Genomic DNA, 23082 nt, shown 5'->3' on the forward strand with positions numbered 1-23082 from the left:
ACGGGACTCTAATCTGGAGAACCAGGTTTGATTCCCCACTCTTCCACTTGACGCCAGCTGGGTGTCCTTGGATCAGTCACAGCTCTTCCAGAGTTCTCTCAGCCCCACCAATCTCACAGGGTGATTGTTGTGGGATTAATAATAACATACTTTGTAAATCGCTCTGAGTGGGTGTTAAGTTGTCCTGAAGGATGGCATATAAATTGAATGTTGTTATTGTTGAATTAAAGCATAGTGGTGCAAATGAAATATATTCTTTTGATATGTTGTACTGTCTCAAGACTTTTCTTGCATCCAAAAGGTCTAGGTTTTCTTTTCTTTTTAAAAGAATAATGAAAAATAGTGTGAACTACACTATAGTTTGTTGTTAAACAGGTTGTATTGTAAGGAGGATAGGGATGGACAGTAAAGAAGCAAGTTAAGGAAATCCTAAACAATAAAGAGCTATAAAAGTAACATACAATCCTCACATCCAGTCCTTAATTCTAGAATTGCTGTTCCATGCAATTGTGCCTTGACAGCTACTATGGAAAAAGGGGAAATGCCAGTATAATTTACTTTCATAGACACATTGTTATTTTGTAAGCCTTTCTTATATGATAAATGTTGTAGGCAGTCACTCTACTGTTTGGATGCAGGGCCGGATCGAGGGGGGCAGGGGGGTAGTCTGCCCCCAGCACCGCCAAAGAGGGGGCACCAGGCACAGCCGCCAGCCGCCAGGAGCACACCGGCGGCAGCGCGGGCGGCTGAGCGGCCGTCCGTGCCATTCACCTGCTCAGCAGGACAGGGAGCGCACGGCAAGCTGGCTGCCCCCTCAGACAGGCAGGTGAATGGCACGGAGAGCTGGGAGGCCGCCCGCGCCACTCACCTGTCCTGCTGAGGGGGTGTCCGGCTTGCCACACGCTCCCTGTCCTGCTGGGCAGGCGAATGGCGCGGGTGACCTCCCAGCTCTCTGTGCCATTCGCCTGCCCGGCTGAGGGGGCGGCCAGCTTGCCCCTCGCTCCCTGTCCTGCTGGGCAAGTGAGTGGCACGGAGGGCTGGGAGGCCACCCATGCCATTTGCCTGCCCCGCAGGACAGGAAGCGCGAGGCAAGCCAGCTGCCCCCTCAGCAGGACAGGCGAGTGGTGCAGGCGGCCTCTCAGCCGCCGGCGCTGCCGCCGCTCTGCTGGCGGCATGCCGCCCTGCGTGATGACATCACAAAGTGACATCACGCAGCACCATGTGCGTGCTGCGCGCACGCTTGCGCAGGGGCGACCAAACTTGGGTTGTCCCGGGCGCCGGGAACCTACGGTGGATGTTCAATAAATACTTAACTACCACTTACTTATATGATCCCCTTTCTGTTAATGAATTTCCAAAATGTGAGCTAGAACAAAGCCTTCTTGAGTGTTATGTTGTTTAAAAATGTATTTGGTACCTTCGAATGGGATGCTTCAGCCCACGAGAATCTGCAGGTGAACTCTGATTACAAGAACAGTGTGCCTCACAAATAGTATCATTTTATTTTGCAGAATCCTCCAATGCTACTTTATTAACCAATGCAGAAAAAATTGCTACAATTACAACCACGCATACTCCTCAGCAAATGCCACAGGAGACCAGGTCAGCTTGTATTGTTTTTCTGTGTGTGTTAATGTGGGGGGTTTCTTGTTACTTTCCAGCTATCTTCGTTTCCAATAAAACTCATAGTTTTTCTTCTGCTTCTTGCCTTCTTTCCCCTATCCCTTTCTAAACTAAACAGGAACAACACAAAACCAAAGCAGGAGTCCCAGTTTGATTTCAAGCCGCCCCCAGCTTCACAGGTAAGGAATTCTTTTCACCTGTGCTCCATTTTAGCTCATAGATTGCAGCTTGCTTTCCAGGAAGAAATGTGTACTATGGCGGGCTCTGTTCCTTCTTTCCCATCTGTTTGAGAAATGGAGATCAATGAGTACCTTGTGGTGATGCTGCAGTTTGAAAGATACTTTATTGTAGACAGCTGCATCACTAAAATCCAAGGCAGCAGATATTTTGTGAAAATAATATTTATGGTGCATTTGCAGGCATGGATTGTTTCAGGCTTGCCCTGGAAGTAAATTGTGTTCCAAACTGTACATTAAGAAAGTAAGAAAGCAGTGTAGTGAAGTGGCTCTCCAGTTATCTGTGCTGCAGGTGTCCTTGTTCCTATTACATTGTCTGTTAATGCCTCACACATCTGTGACTTCTCCTGCTGGCAATTACCATAGAAACAAGAGTGATTCCTTTCTGTGCATGCTAGCTTACTAGAGGAAAGGATAAAGGCTGAGGATATTTTCTGTGTTTTGTTAGTTATCCTTTATGTCAATAAATAACATGGCAATAATTATAAAACATGAATATATAACTGTATCAGTTAGTCTGTCAAAAGAAGACTTAATGACTTTTAATACTAACAGTGCAATCCTATGCAGAGTTACACCAGTCTAAGCCCATTGAAGTCAATAGCCTTAGATTGGAGTAACTCTCCATAGGATTGCACTGTAAATGTTTTCCAAATAAATCATTATCCATTCTTCTTAACTAGGTTCTTTAAGAACAAGTAAAGGAGTGGAAATAACCCTGATAATTGCTCATATTAATTTAAAAAATAATGTTGAAGGTTGGAAGACATCGGCTGCAAATTTTTTCTTCTTGTTTTCCCCACCCTACTCTAGCCAGAACAGGATTTTTACACAGTTGAACTTGAAAGAGGAGCCAAAGGTTTTGGCTTTAGTCTGCGAGGCGGCCGAGAATATAATATGGATCTCTATGTGTTGCGGTTAGCGGAGGATGGTCCTGCTGAGAGATGTGGAAAAATGAGGGTACGTCTGGCCTCAGATAAAATTTTTAATTGAAGAATTTTTCATGTTCTGCTTTTTTTTGAAAAAAAAAACATTTTAAATGGGACACAATATCATATTAATGCACATTGAATGAAGTGTTGTGCTTAGAAGTGCAAGACTCAGGGCATGGAAATGTACACAATGGTGACCTATTTTTTCTCTGAATATAGTTCCTCTCATGGTATCATTTGCCCATCCCATAATTCCCCCAAGTTTTTGAGAAAAACTTGTCATGTGATCAGTATAGAATCTCATTAAACCTTTTGAAATAAAAGAGTTCATAATGTGATCTTGTCTGCAATGTCTCTGAGCCAAGTCAGTGTTGTATCTGTCCTGTGACCGGTTGGCCATACTAATGGCATAATTCCGTAATTTTGTTGTATAGTTGTGAGTTAAGGGTTGTGTAGGACTTTATAAACAAATGATGTTAAATTTGAATCTATGGTAGGAATTTAAGGTCATTTTATGGACTGCGATTTTTCAAGTGTGTTATGTTTTCAAAACATAAGAATAACCCTAATGCTGTACTAGATGGGCGAAGCATTCCAAGATGATATAGAATGTGGCAGCTTGCCTTTAATATGTATCACAGAATGGGGGTGAGCCAAGCACTTTTGCCACTGATGGGCTGTCTGTTCCAGGGATCCTTCTCTCCTTCCACACTCACTCTTTTCCTGGTGCCCCATTCACGCCCAGAGCAGGCAAGGACCTTAACTGACTGCCACTACTCTGGTTCTAGAGCTTTACAAGAAAGAGTCCAGAGCACCCTCATGCAATCCCCTCTTTAGTAAGGACATGCCCTAATGTATGGCCAAATTTAAGTCATGAAGAATCCAGGGAAAGTGAACAAGAAACAGTTTATTAAACAAATTTTATAGTAAGTACATAGGAAAGAAGTGTATGGCAGTGCACTAAAAAATACTTGTATTATTCAGACCCATCTATCTGGAACACTTTATATATTTGGTATTCCTGATATTTGGGTCCAAAAATACTGATATAGTATGGAGATTTGGGTTTTATTTGGGAATCTGAATATATTCTGCTCCATTATTCCCTATGGGAGAAACCACCAGGGGGCTAGGTAGTATTTTTTGTGCAAATTCTGCCAAAATGGTAGAGAACCTAGTCCTTCCTGTCCACTACAGACCCCCCTCCTCCTTTGAGGGGTCTTTAGGGTACAGGCAGGACTAGAATCCCAGCAAATTTCATGCCATATGGTTGAAAAACAGCCACCTGGAAAATGTCCCTTCAAAGTGAATGATATACCCCCAAAATTTCAGATTTACAAAAACTGAAATCCCAAAACAATATTGGAGACCCAAATAATCCAAAATACTAATATGGAAACCATTCTTCAAATTAGAATATGAATAATACCATTTTTGAAGTGTACATCCCTAATGTAGTATAAAATACTCATGTTATTCTGTCGTGGTCCACAACTTCATTGGGATTTTGGGAGAGAGAAAAGGTTCCCTCTATCCAATTTCTCTCACCATGCTTAATTTATAAATTTCCCTTTCAGTTGTCTTTTTCCCAAACAAAAGCACCAAACTCTCGGTTTTCTTCAAAGGGTTCTCTACTACCTTAATAATTTTGGTTTCCACTTTCAACACCTTTTCCAATTATCTGATAAGCTTTTTGAGATGGGATGGCCAGAACTGTACACAGTGGATAGGGTTTGTTGTAATATACTTTATGCTTCTGCCTCAGGAAGGAAACATGAGTTTAAAAAATAACAAATGAAGCTAGAAGAGGAAAGAAAATGTATCATAGAAGATAGGATTTGAGAAAGTTTTCTATGCTTAGAAATGGAATATGTGAGGGCAGAAGTGCAATTTCCTGGAAAAGGCCTTGAGAGATGCTTTAATACCACACACCTATGCTATTCAAAATGGGCTCTGGAGTTGGTTTTTCAGGCACAATGCAATGTAATAAAGCATTTTTCAGAGACTGCAATTTTTGCCGCCAGCAATTGTGCAGAAGAGCTGTGATATAATAATGCAACTCTACTTAAGTCACTGTGGATCGTGAATGTTCATGTGTTAGGTGAAGTGTTTTGTATATTCCATTTCCATTATTTTGGTATAAATGGTAACATATTTTTGTATATTTTTACTAGGGCTTAAAACGCCTATGTATGGAAACTGCAGATTAAAATGAGACTGTTGGAAACTATGTGGTCATACCTTAGTTTAATCTTCTTCCCAAGATGTTAGCTTTCCACAGGCATGTCTGCTTTTGATATTAATTTCTCTCTCAATTACAAGTAAGACCTTTTCTCAGGCGCACGCACAGTTTGCCTGCTTTTCTCTGAATATTCTTTCACAAACACACATTTCAGGTTTCCACATACATTACATTTCTCTCAGAACTGCTTAAAAAATACTCAGGCTGCACACAGCTTGCCTGCTAATACCAGACTATATATTTTTCTGAGAAATGTTTAAACATGCTAAGGCTGCACACAGCTTGCCTCGCTTGCCCTGACTAAATCTTTTCTCTCCCTCAGTAACTAAAAACTGCATTCACTCTGCCCACACTCTCAGTCATCAACCAATCATATCACTCACTCACCCCTTTCTTTCACCCCCACTCTTCATGTATACCACACCAAGTATTTAAAGACACATACATGCATTTACTTAAAATCATTACAATTCCCCCCCAGCCCTTGTCCTTAAGTAGAACACATCTCTTATTCAGAAGAGTTGTGTGCAGCTTCCTCTGACTTAGGGAATGTTTTATTGTCTCTGTAGTTCCTGTTAAGTCCATTTCTTACTCTTCTGTGAGTTTAGTTTAAAGGCTTTGATGTCTTTAACTTGCGTTCCTTCTCTGCTGGGGTGTCATCTTACTCTGGGGACGTTCTACTGCTGGGCTGAGGTCATCTTCCTTTCTGGGATGCTCCACTGCTGGGCTGAGGTCATCTTCCTCTCTGGGATGTTCCACCACTGGACTGAGGTCATCTCAGCTTTGGCCTTCTCTACTAGGTCATTGTTTGCTTCTTCTGGACGTTTCTCTATCCATAGTCTATTCTAGACTGGTTTCACATCTGGATAAGTCATCGACTACTACATTATCTTTGCCTTTGATGTACTGGATATTAATATTAAATTCCTGAATGTACCAAGACCACCTTTATCATTCTGTATTGGTATTTTTCATTGATTGAAGCCATGTCAAAGAATGATGGTCCATTAGTAGAGTGAATTCTTGTCCCCATATGTAACTTCGCAACTTGTTTAAAGCCCACACTATTCCTAGACATTCTTTCTGCACTGAGGAGTAGTTCCGCTCTCTGTTAATATAGTATACTTTTAATGTGATTTTAGCTTCTGCTATTTGCTGATAAATTGATAGTTTCATTTTCTAAAGACTCCATTCTTCTCTGCATTTCAGACATCAAGTCAGCTTGTTGTGATCGTTTAGACTTCTCTTCTTCCAGTTCTTTTCCTAAACTGTCTATTTCCTTCTTGAGAACAGGGTTTGAGCTACTCAGTTCTTTACATACTGCCTTCATGTTTGATACACTGGTTGATTCATTTAGAAGGCTAGCATCCTTCAAGGAGTTTTCTAACTCTTTATACTCTTTTTTGCACATGCTGAGCTTTTCTAATACTTTACATTTGTCTTCAACCAGTTCAGCAACTTTACTAACAAGTTGTTTCTCTCTTCCAACATAAAGTCTATTTCTAACTGACTGATAGCTCCTGTATATTAGTAGAAAGACAATTAAAAAGGCAACAACGGCAAAATAAATCACCATTTCTAAATGCTGAATCTTTTTGTTGCTGTTTACTAGGGCTTTTTGCAGCCTTTGGTTTTCTGTATCCAAGCCATCGTAACTGACTTCTAAACGTTCAACCTTCTTAAAAGACGTTTTCATAAGCTCCAGATTATTCTAAAACTGTTGTTTCTCACTTTCCAGTTCTTTGTTTTCTAATTGTAACTGAGCCATCTTGATGTTTATATTCTTCAAAGATTCAGCTGTTCTTCTGAGTTCTAAATTCTCTTCATCAGTTTGTGTATTCTGTTTCTTTAAGGACTCTAACTGAAAGCTGAGGTTTTTCTGGCTATCTAAAGTCTTTTTCAGCTTTCTATTTTCTATATCCAGATTGGAGTTTTCTTGCACTAAAGTATCTATTTTTCCACAAGTTATCTTTAGGTTGGTAACCCTTTTCTGTAACAGCTCATTTTCTCACACAAAAATGTCTGTTTCTGTGTTCATCTCATTCTGACTAGCCTTCTCTCTTATGTCCTTTAACTCAGGATCTGTCATAATTTCTTTTTTAAACTCCTCAGAGTTTGTATTTATGCCTCCTCCTTTTCCTTGTGACATTTCAGCAGTACTAACAGGAGTCAGAGTCTCTCTTTTTTCCTCCTGCAATGTATCAATTGTGTCTGTTGCTAAGATACCTAGGGGCCTGTTTTCTGCTAGCCTTGGTCCAACTTGTAGAAAATCATTGAAGTCAGTGCATATTTGAATTCTTGCCTTTGTTCCCATTACATCTCTTCCCAATATTACTGGTATTTTCTGTTATTTAATAACTGCTACAGGGAAATATTCTTCTTTTCCTCACCAGTTAATTTTTAGCTGCACTAGTGGCACCCTTGTAGAATTTCCCCACACACCTTGCAAGGATATTTGCTTATCTGGAATCAGGTTTTTCTTATCAACTAAATCCTCCCTGACCGGTGTTACTGAGGCTCCTGTGTCTAGAATGGCTAAAGTATCTCTCCCATTTATTTGTACCACCTCTCTCAATTTAGTATCGTGAGCAACTGTATCTTTACCCTACACAAGTAAACTGTTTCTTCGGTGTCTATGGGTAAGGTAGTGTTTTTACTGGATGTTTCATTTGTGTTTGTTGAGCTGCTGGAGTGTCTAGCCTGTTCTTCCTTGTTCTCTAAGTTAGTTCTAGTAACCCTCCATACATGCTCAAATGTTGTTTGCTTGGGTTCATTCTTTAGACATTTGTAAGCTAAATGCCCTTTCAGACCACATACAAAACATCTTCTATCTTTCCAGTATCCATCTTGGTTTCTTTCTATATTTTTATCCTGAGTTTTTGTAATCTCAGCTCTCTCATATGTTCCTTTCCTTTCTACCTCTTGTCCTCTTCTTGATTTAAACTCTGGTTTATAAGAATAGTCTTTCTTTTCGTGGCAATCCCAACCTCCTCTATTAAGTATCTATCTGCCCATTCTGATGCTTGGTTGACATTCTCTGGAAGCTTATCTTTAACCAGAAGTCTGATCTCTGAGGGAAATTGAAATAAAAACTGATCCAAAATCATTGGATCCCTTATTCCCTCTTTAGAGTTAGCTTTGGCAGATGAAATCCACTTATCAAAATAGTCTGTTAGTTTAGCACTAAAAGACTTGAATTACTTCTCTTTCTGAGGTACTAGGCTTCTAAACTTCTTTCTGAAGTCATCAGCACCTAGCCTAAATCTGTCATATACTGCCTCTTTGTTTTCGGCATAAACAACAGTTTTATCTGAGGGAAATGTGTTGTAGATCTCAGCCAATTCCCCTCTAATTAAGCTGGGTAAATACTTCATATATTGTGTCTCTGGTATTCCCCAGTTCTGAGCAGATCTTTCAAAAGTTGACAGGAAGATTTGTGGATCTTCTCCTGACACATACATCAGAAAATCTTTTGGGGTAACTCAAGGAAAATCAGCTCTGTGTTCAGGGTTTCCCTCCTCTTTGCCCTCATTCTTAAGTCCCTCTTTCTAATTGTAATCTTTCTGCTTCCAAATTGGTTTGTCTTTCCATCTCTTGAACTCGAAGTTCCATTTCAGCTTTCCACTTTTCCCTCTCAAACGGTTTTTGTTCGATTTCGAGAATTCTATGTTCTGCTTCAGCTTTCAACTTTTCCTTTTCAAGCTGCTTTTGTTCATTCCACTTTTCCTTCTCAAACTGTTTTTGTTCTCTCAGAAACTCTAAATATTCTGGATAGAGATGGACACGAACCGCATTACGAACTTCAAAAACCCATGAAATTGGCTATCGCGATCCTGCAGTTTATGATTGTCCACGGCCAACGAACCAGCGTTTGAAAGAAGCCTGGTTCGGTGTGTTTGGCCGCAGTTCGGGAAGCCAGACAGTCAGGCACCATCAAGCAATTCCCCTGGAAATGGAGCCAGGGGAATGCCTGAACGCTGTCTGCGCTCCTTCTGTCGCCCTGGAAACCTGAATGGAAGCCAAGCTTACCTTGATCGGCAGGTCTTCCTTCCAACCATGGAGCTGCAAAGCAGTTACAAGTTGGGAGAAGACACCTGGGGGAGGGAGGGGGAGGGGGTGTTCTGTAGCAATGGGCACTCCAATCTCATCCCTGCAAACCCTGATAGGCAGCTCTGATGGCCAAACACAGACCTCCAGCGTTGCTCTATGGGACCTCAGCTTACAAAAAGCACTGCGCTCCCAGTTCCGGTTTCACTTTCAGCGAGCAGTAGAGTGGGACAGAGCTCTTGCCTGCTACTTGCTAGCCTTTAGGGAGAGAGACAGAGAGAGTTTAATTGAGCTTGGATTTTGGGGATAGGCATCTATCTCCTCTGGTTCCAGGGCTGCTGCCTGGCTCTGGGGCCAAGCTCAGTGGGCACCTCGGCTGAGAGCTCACATTGATTATTATTGATCAGTGCCTAATCTGGTTAGGTCTGTGGGAGTGGTGGGCTATGGCTCTAGTCCCTCCCTCCCTCTGGTGCCAGGGCTGCTGCCAGGCCCTGGGGCCAAGCTGAGTGGGCACCTCGGCTGAGGGCTCATATTAGTGGTCCTGTATTGAGTGGGGGGTTTCCTGGGAGCCTCGGATTGGAGAGGGTATAACTCCAAGATCCCTATTGCAATCTTGACCAAACTTGGCTGCTGGCTGGAGGAGAGTCTGCTACACACTCCCTATGAATATGGGCTCTGTAAGTGCAATGGGGGCCATTCTGGTGCCCACGAACTGTGAACCACAAACCGTTTCAGCAACGGAAAATGTTTGTTGCGGTTCGCAACTTCAGGATCGTCGTCAGCACCGAACCACGAACTGCTGATTCGTTAATTTTTTTTGGTTCATGCCCATCTCTGGACTAGGATTATACATTCCCTCAAGGTTTATTTCACCTGCAGTTCTATTAGGCTCCACACTGCTTTGTATCAGCATAACTCTCAGTTTTTCTACGTTTTCCCCCTCATGAGGTAAATTTAACTCTCTGCACTTCTGAATCAGAGCCTCCTTTTTCATACCTACAAACTCTGCCATTTTCTCTCTTTTAATTGTATTTCCTTCTACAATTGTACTAAACTTCACCAGATTGTTCTATCTTATAAATCCTACTAGTTTCTCTGTGTCTCTTTCCTTTCTACCAGTTCTATTTTCCTCATAGAATTTAACTGAACACTCTGTCAACTTGGCTATCTGTCCCCTCAGAATGCTTTTCTCTCAGAATGTTCCTTCCTCCCAGGATATTCTATCCCACTTAAATATTTTCTCCTCCTCAGGATGTTTGATATCCCACCTCTGCCACCACTTGTTACAACCCCTTTCTTTCTCTTGCCCCCTTTTGGTAGATTGCTGCCACCAGGAATTAAATTCCAGGATAACTTAAGTTTCTCCTTTTAGTAATGTGCCCAAGAGTCAGACTTTGTTATGGTACTATGTGGCCCTGAGGAAAGGAATGGGATATAGAAATGACAGATACTCTGGGATATAAAGAAAACACAAAGTAAACTTTTATTTTTATAAGAAGCTGTAATGGACTCAGCTTCAGATGCTGAGTTTTCCAGTCAGTGAGCTATGATTAACATGTTTCCTCCCCCCGCTAGCCTGAAATGGCCGTTGGGGATGGAATGTTGGGGAAGCTGTCAGTTGGAGTGGGAGAGAAAATAAGAGAGTGAAAGGGAGTTGGAGCCTGGCTTTAGACCAGAGAGAGTCAGCCAGAGAATCCTCTGTGAGAGGAAATAATGTTTGTGAAACACTTTTAGTCCTAGGCCTAAAGTGGGGAAACCAGCACTAACTCCTACTTAGACTCAAGAGATCTGAGAATTATAGAGGGCCAAGGAAGTGGGTAGAGAGGAGTCTCCCCTTCAGTGCCAGGAACAGGATTATAGCTCATAACTATAACGCCTGCCCAGTATCTAGGAAGGGTTTGTCTCAGTGGAGCACCCATAAGTCTGGAGAGGGGGGAAAGTCGTGCTGTGTCTGTGCTTTAAAAGGGAAACCTTTGTGAAGCAGTATCAACCTCTGAAAGAAGCCAGCAACCTAGTGTTAAACCAAGTGTCTTGTGCCTCACACCAGTGAAGTTGCTGTATGAAAACCTTTCTGTTACTTAAGTTCAAACATCTGCCTACCTGCCTTTTGACATTAACCTACTGTAAATAAACCTTCTGTTACCTTTTGAACTTCCCCCAAGCCTTGTGTGCCAGTTTCTGTTGAAGGGAAACGCAAACCCCTGATCTGTCCCCTACTAAGACTTGGTTGGGTAACCATTTTTAATCATCCTTAAGGGTGGGACAAGAAGGAAAGTTGAAGCTTAACATCAACTACACTGCCAGAGGCTTCCCAGCCCAGTATACAGCTTCATAGGCTTAAAGAGGAGAAGTTTTACCTCAGGGTAGGAGAAGGTCAGCCTAAGTCTGAGTTGGACGTGGGTTTGTGGCAGAAGCATATTGGTTTCATATTATTTTTAAAACTAGATGGTTTCAAAAGAGTAGTTCTCAATTCTTAAAGTTACTTTACTTAAAACCAGTCACATAGATCTTCTCTCAGGCTTCACACACAGTTTGTAGTGCGATCCTTATGATCCTTGGAGCTTTTCGCGCTCCGCAAGTATGAGCCGGGCCACTTCTCCTGGACCCTTTCAGCTCACTGATACAGTCGTCTTCTGACGTTATATGCTGACTGCATTGCCGAACTCCCGACCTCAAGTGATCCACCGGCCTCAGCCTCCCGTGCTTAGACTGGGATTACAGGCGCGTGCCACCACGCCCTCAATTTCTCTCTCAATTACAAGTAAGATCTTTTCTCAGGCGCACACCCAGTTTGCCTGCTTTTCTCTGACTGAATGTTCTTTCACAAACACACAGTTCAGGCTTCCACACAGGTTCTATTTCTCTCAGACAACATAAACAAGCTCAGGCTGCACACAGCTTGTCTCTCTTGCCCTGACTGAATCTTTTTTTCCCACTCTGTCTAAAACTGCCTAAGTCTTAAAGCTGCTACTGGACTCTTTTTGATTTTGCTACTACAGACTAACATGGCTAACTCCTCTGCATACTAATGAGAGTTTCTTAAGCTCTTCACAGTTACTTAAATCTTTAAGTTGAGAGGCTTTTGTTCCAGTGTTTTCCTAATCATTCTAGTACACTTTCTTTGAGTATTCTCTTACTCTTTTGGTTTTAATAAGGCTAGTACCTTCTTTCTTGTACCCAAACCCCTTCTCTTGAAACATCAGTACTCATAATTAGTTTTTAACTGACTCTTAACGTCTCTAAAGGCAGTTTCTAACCACACCAGACCAGGGATCTCTTCACTCTTAGAGCTAACTCTCCTTTGACTAAAAGATCTATCCCCTTTCTTTGACCTGAATTTTATATGGTATTTTATACTGTTAGTATGTGCCTTGGTTCCTGAGTTGGTCAGGGGAAAGAGAGAGAGAGTTCAGATTCTTGACCTTACATTAACCCAATTTACCATTATCCAAGCTTGTTTCCAGCTTGTTAATTTTTCTCCATAGCTTTGCCTTAATAGGGTTTTTTATCCTTATTTATTGACAGATTGGTGATGAAATCTTGGAGATCAATGGTGAAACTACAAAGAACATGAAGCATGCTCGGGCCATAGAACTGATCAAAAATGGTGGCCGAAAAGTTCGCCTGTTTCTCAAACGTGGAGATGGTTCTGTACCAGAATATGGTGGGTCAAACTATGAAAACATTCCTTTCCTTCCTCCTGGCATCACTCCATGAATGATATGTCTCAAGATCTGAAGCGGGGATTCTTTTTTTTCTCTTTTTCTCCTTTTCACCAGTGTCTTATCAACCTTGGCAACAAATGGTTTATTGCCTCGCTTGTGCTGAATTTTCTCTACACATTTTCATCCTTTGCTTGCTACTATGGACTTTTGTGGGGGCACAGTGTACAGGCAAGATCATCTTCAAAACAGTATTTTTTGGTGATCAGAGGGGGCAAAAACTTAGAGACAAAACAAACAAAATCCTACTGTCCTGTCCGACCAAACGAGGAATGTTTATTGAACTGTGCCAAACTGTTTCTCAGCGGATGAATTGTTCTCTCGTTCTTCTGATCAATGCAGAAATCCTGTGTTACCATTCTGAAGCTGTAGACTTTGTTAGGCTTTTGTCCTTGGCTGTTGTCTGTATCTATAGGCATGAATTCCAAGATGGTGTCTGGGCTCTTACTGTCCCCTTATATTTATGTAAATATTTATAAATTTATTTTTTAAAAGTATGCAATACAAAAAAATTATATATATATATATATATATACACACACACACACACATATATATAGTTGCACCTTCCCATCTCTTGCCACCTCCTTTACCCTTAGAATGTATGTTTATTCATGACTGCGTAAGCTATGAGCAAATTCAATGGCCATTTCCAGTGTTTATGACAGAAGATCACATTTTGCTTGCTTGCCAGGGGAGTCTAGGTCAGCATTAAAAAAATGAAAAGAAAAACTCTTGTCCACCAGTGTATGAGTTGAGTAGGTAGAGGTTGGGGTGGCTTAGTAATGTATATAGTATTATTATGTCTTATTTATTTGAGATAATTGTTCAAAAGTATGCCCTAGATGTAGGGCTTTTCCCAGCTGTAATTGGTTTCCAGCCAGTTATGAGTTATAAGCACATAATTGAACAGATGTCCTTTATGCTTCCCCATATTTGGGATAATGTTATATCAATAAACTATGTTCCTCGTTTTATCCCCGTAGGGAACATAACAAAGAATCCAACCAATCTCCTTTTTGGTTTCCCTTTTCCTTAAAAATGAAAGAGAGATTGGAGGATGCCAGACTCTGCTGCTACTGTTGCTGCTTTCCCTAAGTCATAAGAAAGCATGATTTGATAAGGGTATATTCTCTTAAATGGTTTGTGCATGTTGAAGTCGGCACAAGTTGATTTTTCTCCATAGGTTGATACCTAGTTGAACTGGTCTTCTAAATGGCTTCATCCATGGCTAGGTGTCAGTTCAGCTGGTCCTCAAAAATATAGAATTAGTTGATACGAAGTTTTGATCCGGACCCACATTTGCTTTAAGTCTCTGTGAGAAAAGCATACTGTAAATAACATAAATAAAAGTTTACAAGACATAAAGCCATCTGGAAAAAGTCAACTTATGTTCACTTCAACATGTTGAAAAAAAGGTCAGCACAAAAATGGGTTCTTTCCATTGTTCTCCCAGAGCTTGCCAGAAAATTTGTTGAGGTAGACAGGTGAAGGTGCAGTGTAGTTAGTTTTGTCGGAAATGGTTTTGTCAAGGAATGCAAGTTATTGCTGTAAGGCAGCTATGATGGCACAATTTACAGAAGGCCTTACTGTAATATACACCAGACCAACGGCTCTTCACTGAAAACCTCACATTTCTTAGCTCATGACTCCATTCCCTGTCAGTAGTAATGATAATAAAGAAATATGAATTTCTTTGGGCAGACTGCTCTATTTTTTTATTTTTAACATGCTTAAGACCTCACATTGGACCTAATATTCAGGCCAGGTCCTACTATACAAATCAGTTTACACTCTTAAATGACTTTACACCAATGTGTTTACACTTTTGTTGTACAGTTGGCCGTCTTTCAGCAGTACTAAACTTGTGTAATGTTCTTTCTACTGTCTTTTCCTATGCTCTTTGCCTGTAAAGTATTGTATCATATGCTAAACATCGTAAATATACCCTGTTTTAAAAAAAAAAGTGCTTCACATCTCCAAGAATGTCTGTTGCACTGAGGATGAATATCCAACACCAGGGCATGGGGTAGGGTGGCTTATTTGTTTGTTTTTCTCTTTTTGATTTTTGGCTGCCAGTAACTTTTTAATCATGTAACCAATTCCGTTTTTCAAGCAAAAGGGGTTGCACTGCTGCTATATATGTTTTGTGACATTGGGGGCTTGGCTTCTTCAATATTCTCACTGCAGTCACTTCAAAGTTACTTCAAAAATAATGTTAGGTTCCAATATTTTTCTGAATTGATTGGAACGCGCTTCTCTAATGAGGCTGTATATTTTTGTAATGATTTTTGTACTTATTTTTAATGTTGTGGTCTTTGGTGGGCTTCTTTTTGTCACTGTTGATTGTTAACTGTTTTTTCCTCTCATACTCTGTGTTACTGTTCCAGTTATGTCTTTCTTCTCCCTTCTTCCCTCTCTATTTCTCTCAGAATGGATGCTTTAGTTGTCTGGGTTACCTAATCACCTTTTGTACTTGATGGATTACAATACGTTGCTTTAACAACTGCTGTGTCTGCAGCCTTATATTTGGGTGATGCCTAGACAATCCTGTCTGGAAAAAAAATAAACTTTTCTTTATTCTAAGATAAAATATGCAGATTTTTTCTTTCCTCTTTATTATAGGGTATTTAAACATTCTACTTTTCTCTTTCTCTTTCTTCTACTTTTCTTGGTGCCGGGCTCTTCCTTCCTCAGCGATGATACCTCCTAATATCGCTGCATGTATGAGAAATGACAAGCTCGGGGAGTCTTGCTTCTACCTTATGGGCCATAATCAAACTACGGTTTGTAGCTAAAATCAATTTTAGGTGTTTCTGTGCTGTGGCCTAATTCTCTCACATTGCTTTCTGCTTTGCTATCCTTTTGTATATACGGCAATTCATTCTGAGCACCCTGCAGTTCCTTGAATTGTAAGTACATTAAGCAACGTGGTATCTCTCTCTTTCTCTGTCTCTCTTTTTAAATCTTACAACAGGCCACAAGAAGCCAAAAGTAACTTGGCATCTATGGAAGAAGAGAATGTGGTTCTCCATCTTGTTTTTTAAAAGCCAGTTGATAACATGAAACTTATATGTGGTTTTCACACAATAATCATGAAAATAATGGCCCACACAAAACCAAAACTAATCTAGTTTGTCAAGAAAAGAGGCTGCATCTCGGAAGACATTTTGTAACTATTTAGCATGTGGGAGGAGAAAGAGAGGAATTTTGGTGGGTTTAGTCATTGTTATTAAGGTCATTTTGATTTATCTAAAAACACCTCTGATTAGATTTTTGAGCTCTTGAGTAGTTGATTTTAAAATCTTTAAATGTATACATGTGGAAAAGAAAACAAAGAGTACTATGCTTACTCTTCTCAAAGGTACCCAATTGCAATGTTTTGCCATTTTTATATCATCCATTGCAAATGATATGAAAAATGTAATGTTCATTCCAGCACAGAATCTGTGCTTCTCAGTCAAAAATCTTTCAGCTTATGTCAACTCTCTCTGTGGCAGCAAGAAAGCTTTAAGTATTCTTAAAATATCCATTCTGCACAGCTTTCCATTGCTTTAACAAGAACAGGTCATGCCCTTCCGCCAACCATCCCCTCATTGTGTGTGTTTAAGTCAAATCATTGTGGCAAAACCAAAATTGTCCCCCCAATATACTTCCTAAATATCCTGAAACAAATTGGGTTTAAGGAGTATGCTCTTTATTTTGGAAAAAGGGGGACTAAAACACTCTGGTGCAAGATTACACCATTCAAAACACAGAGCAACATTTATTTTACTGCTACTTTAAACAAAACCAAAACGTTAGGTATAAAAGCCAGCCTTCCCAAGGAGAGAGTCCATCTTTGAGTTTAGTTTGTTTACTTTTAAAAGATTACTTTTTTCCGCATAATGCAACTTTTACCAGAGATGGCAACAGCAAATTGAAAAGAAAGATTTGAAGGTGATAATTCTAAAGGAGTTATTAGTCCAAAATATTCTCAATTTAACCTAGAAAAGCTTAAAATTCTCTCACTTCTGATTCTGAGAGGACCAGTATTTGGCCTAAGATGGCCCTAGTAAGGACAAGCACCAATACTAATGTCTAGCTTTCAGCCTTTTCAGTTATACTGAAATTAACAAAGCTTCAGTTATTCTCCTACTGACTGCTTAACCATTGTTTGTTTTTGTCACTAATGAAATCTAAGGAATGAATGACTGGTGTCACACTCAGAATTGAAGCTACAGGTACTAAACATTCTGTTGTTGTCTTTCTTTCAGACCCCTGCAGTGACAGGAACAGTCCAGCCACAGGTTCACAAAATGTATCGGAAGTGAAAAACATGCCATCTGACAGACGACAACACTCATCATTGGATCCCAGTTATCCACCAGATCTTCACAAATCATCACAACATGGAGACAAGCGGATATATTTTAAGGACCCAAAAGGCAGCAAAGAGTTTGGCAGACAATCCAATGAGCACCATACGTGGAATGGAACTTCTAAAAACAGCAATAGCATAGCAGGCAAGAAAAAAGACAGGTCACCAGAAGGGAGGCGAGACCGGCAGTCAGACAGAGTGGTGGTGATCAATGGACAGAAACGAAAATCTCCTGAAAAGAGGAGGGAAGGGACAAAGAGTGCTGATAATACTTTGGAGAGAAGGGAACGGCATGAGAAGAAGAGAGACTTTTCTCCAGAGAGACGAAGAGAAAGGTCTCCCACCCGCAGGAGGGATGGCTCACCTACCAGAAGGAGGCGGTCACTCGAGAGGCTAATGGATCAAAGAAGATCACCAGACAGGAAGAGAGAGAGTTCACCCTCTGAAAGGAGGGCAAAGTCCACTGACAGGAGGAGAGAGAGGACCCCAGAACGGAGGAGAGAGAGGTCTCCTGACAAAAGGAGTAGAGATGACAGAGTTGGCTTCAGGGAGAAGGAAGAACGCACTCTAAAATATGACACCAGTAAAAATAACAGGCAATCCTTTGAGCAAAGACGGAGACCCTACAAAGAGTGCAGTACTGACCTCAGTATCTAATGGGCTTTGTAGGCCTAAGATACTATTGCGGCCTTTCCAGCATTCAGAGTTCACAAGAAGGAGGGTAGCAAATCTGAAATCCATTTTAGTTCTTCATGTCAAATGCCTCTAAGAGCAAAAAATTTAATAAAATCTGATCATGATAATATGTATGAAGGGTTGTGCCTAGTGTATAACAACATTAAAGTATTTTCCAATGTATTCCTTGTTTAAAAAAGATACTTGCCAAATGTTCATCCTGAAGGATTGTAAAAATTGTGTTCTTCCATAATCAGTAACCATGATTAGCATACTTTTTAATTGGTTATTTTTGTTGCTTTGTTGTCCTTTCCTTAGTTATTTGAGAGCAAACCATGAGTGGCAAAAGATTTTTTGACCAATCGCACTGATTTGTTGGAATTGTAATTCATTGCTATGATGTACGTAGGATTGTCTCTATGATCAGTTAGAGGAAGGGGTGAGGTGTATCAGTTAAAAACTGAGAACTACTGTGTCTTTTTTTTTCTTTACAAATTAGGAATGTCTTGCCAATATTAACTCTTTGAAGAGACTTCTGTTGGGATGAAGGATATTTATACAAATCCACACAGCACAAGATATTAAGGAATTTATAGTTTGTTCCATGAACAGTGAGTACTTTTGGGTTTCCTTTAAAAGGAAGCAAAGTGGCCAAGGACTGGTCTCTATTGTGTTTTGTGTCATGCAAGAGATAGATCCTCTGGTTTATTTATCTCTGCAGCACCAAACAATATGTCACAAAGGCAGCACCAGTGTGGCTCTTATTCTGCTTTTAGTACTATGTGAATGAAATTGGAACCCAAATGCTATCAGTTGTCTACTCTGACAGGAAGTGTATGTTAATTTTGGTTCCTTGATCAATATGCATTTTAGAAAAATTCTCCTTTCAAAGAGTGGGGTCACTGGTGGTCAGACTAACTTTACTTTTGTTTTTGCCAAACTGGATCTGCCTCTCTGTGCTTCTGTTTGGGGTGGTGGTCATTTTTCATTATGTGAGATGAAAGAAAAAGAAGCAACATCCAGAAAACTTGAGTTTAAGGCTGTTGACACCTGATATGCTGTACTTTTAACTGTAAAGAATGGAAAACACCAATATAAGTTTCTAAAGTATATTTTTTTCCAATGGCAAGTTTGTGTGGTAAGTCTGCTGTAGTATGGATATGAGATTTTAATGGATTACTGCCTAGCTGAGCCAAAACGTTTACTGTTACTGTTGGCCCACTAAAAGTCTAAAATTGCTGCTTTTTTTTTACAGTGCATTGGTATGTACATGTATACTGTTTCACCATATTTTCCATACACACACACAAACACCCACACAAAAATAAGGATTACAAGTCTATCACTGTTGTTGCCATGGTACTGTAAAGGAGAAAGAAAAAAAAAAGATGGCCGATCATTGTGTATACAGAGTTTAAATTGTAATTAATAGAGCCTGTTGAAGAAAATGACAAACTGTTGCCTTTTTTCCTTGTATAAAAGAGAATTTATGACAAAAATTTAGCTGTGAGGAATGTGCTAAGTGTTTATATTTCTGAAAAAATGGAACAAATTGATTCATGGGGAATATATTTTAATGTAAACTAAATCAGGTATGTAAAGCTGTTTTAAACAGGAGACTCTCAAAGTCATTCTGATGTTTTTGTTGGTCTGAATAGCCTACCTTTCCTCAAGGCGGGGGCCAGCCTGTATGACTCCTAGGCCCTTGTGTGCAGTCTGTGTTCTTTAGTTATCATTTCTTGCCGTATGCTATAGTCATAATGCTCTTTTCTGTGTTGATGAAAAGCAGTAATGTGGGCCAATCTCTTTTTATAAAAACACTATGCATATATAAATACTACATTGTTCATAGCTTTATTTGACTTAATCGGGTTTATATATAACATTAGTTATAATTAGATGTGGACTTTACCCAGTAAAAGATTCTTTCCTTGGGACAAACAATGTATATGATGTAGCTACTCAGAAGGAAAGAGTCTGTGAATGCTATTTTTATTATCAAATAAAGATTTCCATACAAAGCATAAATATGACTGTAGTGGTAAGATTAAGGGAGAAACACACCACAAATCATTCATCTTTGTCCTGTTCTGTTTAAAACTATACTTCATTGAAGTATGAGGCAAGTTCTCTCAGAAAGGCACAAGGATTTTCTGCCAGGCCTCTGAGTTCCTGCCTCCCCTCAGCTATGTGCGTGTTACATGTCAGTGTTTCCCAATCTATGGTTTGAGACCCAAAAGTGGATCACAGGCCAGCCATCCCTAATGGCAGCTCCTGCCCCCTCCCTCTCCTTCCTTTCAGCTTCTCATATCCTTGCCTCCCCCTCCCTCTTTGCAACAATAATGTGGGGGGAAAGATGTCTGGCAATGAGTAACTTTATGACAGTAGGTGGAAGAAAGGGAGAAAAGGCTGGAATGTAGGTAGGAGCTGTTCAGGACATGGAAAAGTGAGAGGAGGAAAGAAAGAGGTGTGTGCAAACATAAGTTTTGTTACTGCTCCTTCAGCAGTCCAACCGCTTGCCCAGCCCCCTGAAGTGCCTCACCGCCCTCCACCTGCTGTGGAAGATGTATTGCAATAAGCCACTTGCCACTCACTTCTTTGCTGACATTTGACATCATCCTGGATCTCCTCGAACCTGTGCTCTCTGCTCCATACCTTCTTGGTCTCTTTGGCCAGACCAGGATGGGTCAACATATGATGTAAATTTGGACTTGTTGGTCACCGTATCAAAAAGATTGGAAACCACTTTTATGTGTGTTGGTGTCTCAGTAGAATCATAGGAAGACCTATTCCCATGTAAGCAGAGTATCTCATCTGACAGCTCCTGTGACCCATAACCTCTCCTTTTAGATATTTCTTTCCTTGGTATTCAGGTTCATCAACTTCACACATTTGAGTGTCATTTTACAGCCATGATTTCTTCATTTGTTCAACAGCAGTCATCTTTTCTTGGCCATCTTGGGTCCAGAAAGCACAGGGTGGACATTGCATTGCTGAAGCTAAGCTACTGTGACCTCCGCTTGCACCCAAGCATAACAGCTTCTTTGTGGGGATCCAAACATTAAGTGTCTTTCTCAGTTTAAGAGCCTATTAGCTAAATTAAGAAAAAGTTGGCCACAAATGAGAAAACTTCTGGGCATCTACAGGATTGGGGTGTGTGTGGAATTTTCAAAGTGATTATCCTTTTATTCCAAATGGAAGAAGAAAGAATTGTCAAGCCCTGTCACATGATCAATCCAGGCATACAAGTAGTCTGGCCTTCACTGTTTTCCTTCTTCAAACTGCTTTTGCAGCTCTCCAAAGTTTAAAAAGTTGGCTTTTCAGGCAATATGATGGGAGTGGGAGTCAGACAGCACCAAACCAACATGCTGAGCTACTCACATCAGGATTTTGTGTGTGTTGATTATGCACAAAAGATTAAGAATTTACTTCATAAGAAGTTGCACAGTATTATTTATGACCATATTTGCCCACATTTACAACTACTACTCTTTTTTGTACACAGGTCATATCTGATGTCTTATTATTGTTGATACTGTTATACTGTTCTCTCTCTGCTGGATTCTTCTTTAGTACTAAGCATGGGGGGAAAGAATGAGAAAACACATGCATAAGTGTCATATTTTAAGCAGAAACTATTTATTATCCCTGGTGCACACCAGCATCCCACGTGTAGATACATCTTAGTCCTCCATTCCTCCCACTAAGTTTTGGATTTCCATAGTAAAAATGCTCCAGAGTTAGTATTGACAGGATTTTATTTCCAGCAGAAGCTGTCATCAATTCACATTTTTATGGACAGTTCATATTTGGGAAATTTTATCCATGATAAAAAGAAAACTCATAAAGGGCACTGTCCTATTTATTCCTAATAAATCAAAATAATGTAGTTGGAGTAGAAGTGTAGAATTCAGTGGGGAGGAGAGAACAACACAAGCAAACTTGTTTAAGAGAGCAAAACTATCAATGTAAAAAAAAATCCCTAATAGAAATCACCTACATTACATTGCAGCTTTGCTCCGTCTACAGGAATGCCCTAAACCAGGGCTCATTTCGAGGGGGAACGCACAGGAACGTAGTTCCAGCAGTTCCCCGAAGAGGTCACATGTCAGGTGTTCCCGCCCATTTGACTCTCGGCCATTTTGGGCTCATTTCAGCCTGGATTGGGGCCAAAACGGCCCAGATCGGGCCTCTGACGGGTGGTGGATCACTCTCCCACTCAGTAGTGGCCCAATCCTGACCATTCTGGGGCCCTTTTTGGCCATTTTCAGCCCCCTTTTGACATTTTGGGCCCAATTTCAGCCCTGAATGGCCAGGATTGGGTCCAAAACAGCCAGGATAGGTGATGTCAGGGGGTGTGGCACACACAAATCAGCTATGCTAATGAACCACTTCCAGTGATGGCAAGGGACGTGGCATATGCTAATGAGTTATGCTAATGAGTTCCTCCAGCTCTTTTTCTACAAAATGACCCCTGCCCTAAACCATTATATTTTACACACTTTGTAAAACATGCATTGGCCAATGATGGCCAGAGGAGCACCCAGGCTGAATCCACACTGCCCGAGTCTGAGGAATTTAGCCTGTTAGTGAATTCTGTGGGAGGAGTAGGGCCATGGTGTAGCCCAATTTTGTCAGATCTTGAAAGCTAAGAAAGACTCTGCAGAGGAAGGTTATGGCAAACCACTTCTGCTTCCTGCTTGCCTTAAAAACCCATTGCTGAGGTTGTCACATGTCAGTTGCGACTTGACAGCACATACACACACAGTGAATTTCATCACTGGGGTAAAGAGTTAAATGGTTGCTACTTTCTATTACTACAGTTATGAATTCAGATATTAAGATATGTGTGAGCACTTGACAGTTTGGCTTTCATCCTGTTCACCAATCGCAAACAGGGATCCATCTTTTCAACTATCAGTTTAATAGATCATTGATTGATTTGTCAGCATTTCAAAACCATATACAGTGTGAGTGACTTTTCATGCATGTGTGTTCCCACAATGTGAAAGCCTGCCAAAAAGAGGTTTCAGCTCTCCGCCTTTTCGATATATCAGCCTTTTCCAAATAGAGCAATCTTGGGAGTAGGATTAGAAACCCACCCTCAGCTCAGCTAGGAGTGGGCTGCTAATCCACTGTGTTTGGGGTGCAGGGCCGGGTGAGACTAGATGGTTTTAAGTCGCTTCTCATGAATTCATAGGATTGTTACACTGAAATGAAAATACCTCCACACACTGGCCGTTTC

The 23082-nt window shown here is 40.6% G+C and overlaps 1 protein-coding gene across 20 annotated transcripts in view; it reads left to right on the top strand.

The window, feature by feature from the left end:
- The window catches only part of MAGI1 (membrane associated guanylate kinase, WW and PDZ domain containing 1), a 592830-nt gene extending 572976 nt beyond the window's left edge, over nt 1-19854 (top strand). For 14 of the 20 annotated variants that reach the window (XM_054975185.1, XM_054975188.1, XM_054975191.1 and 11 more), the window contains 5 exons: nt 1512-1602; nt 1742-1802; nt 2673-2819; nt 12606-12744; nt 17059-19854. In XM_054975185.1, coding sequence (XP_054831160.1) covers nt 1512-1602; nt 1742-1802; nt 2673-2819; nt 12606-12744; nt 17059-17819 — 1199 coding nt within the window. In that variant the 3' untranslated portion in view covers nt 17820-19854. Of the gene's footprint in view, nt 1-1511; nt 1603-1741; nt 1803-2672; nt 2820-12605; nt 12798-15499; nt 15589-17058 lie in introns of those variants that run through there. The other 6 variants (XM_054975196.1, XM_054975198.1, XM_054975205.1 and 3 more) reach the window with 2 other exon arrangements.
- Nucleotides 19855-23082: the final 3228 nt, after the last annotated feature.

The sequence above is a fragment of the Eublepharis macularius genome, chromosome 4, assembly GCF_028583425.1.
Source record: "Eublepharis macularius isolate TG4126 chromosome 4, MPM_Emac_v1.0, whole genome shotgun sequence".
In the NCBI taxonomy this organism is placed as follows: domain Eukaryota; kingdom Metazoa; phylum Chordata; class Lepidosauria; order Squamata; family Eublepharidae; genus Eublepharis; species Eublepharis macularius.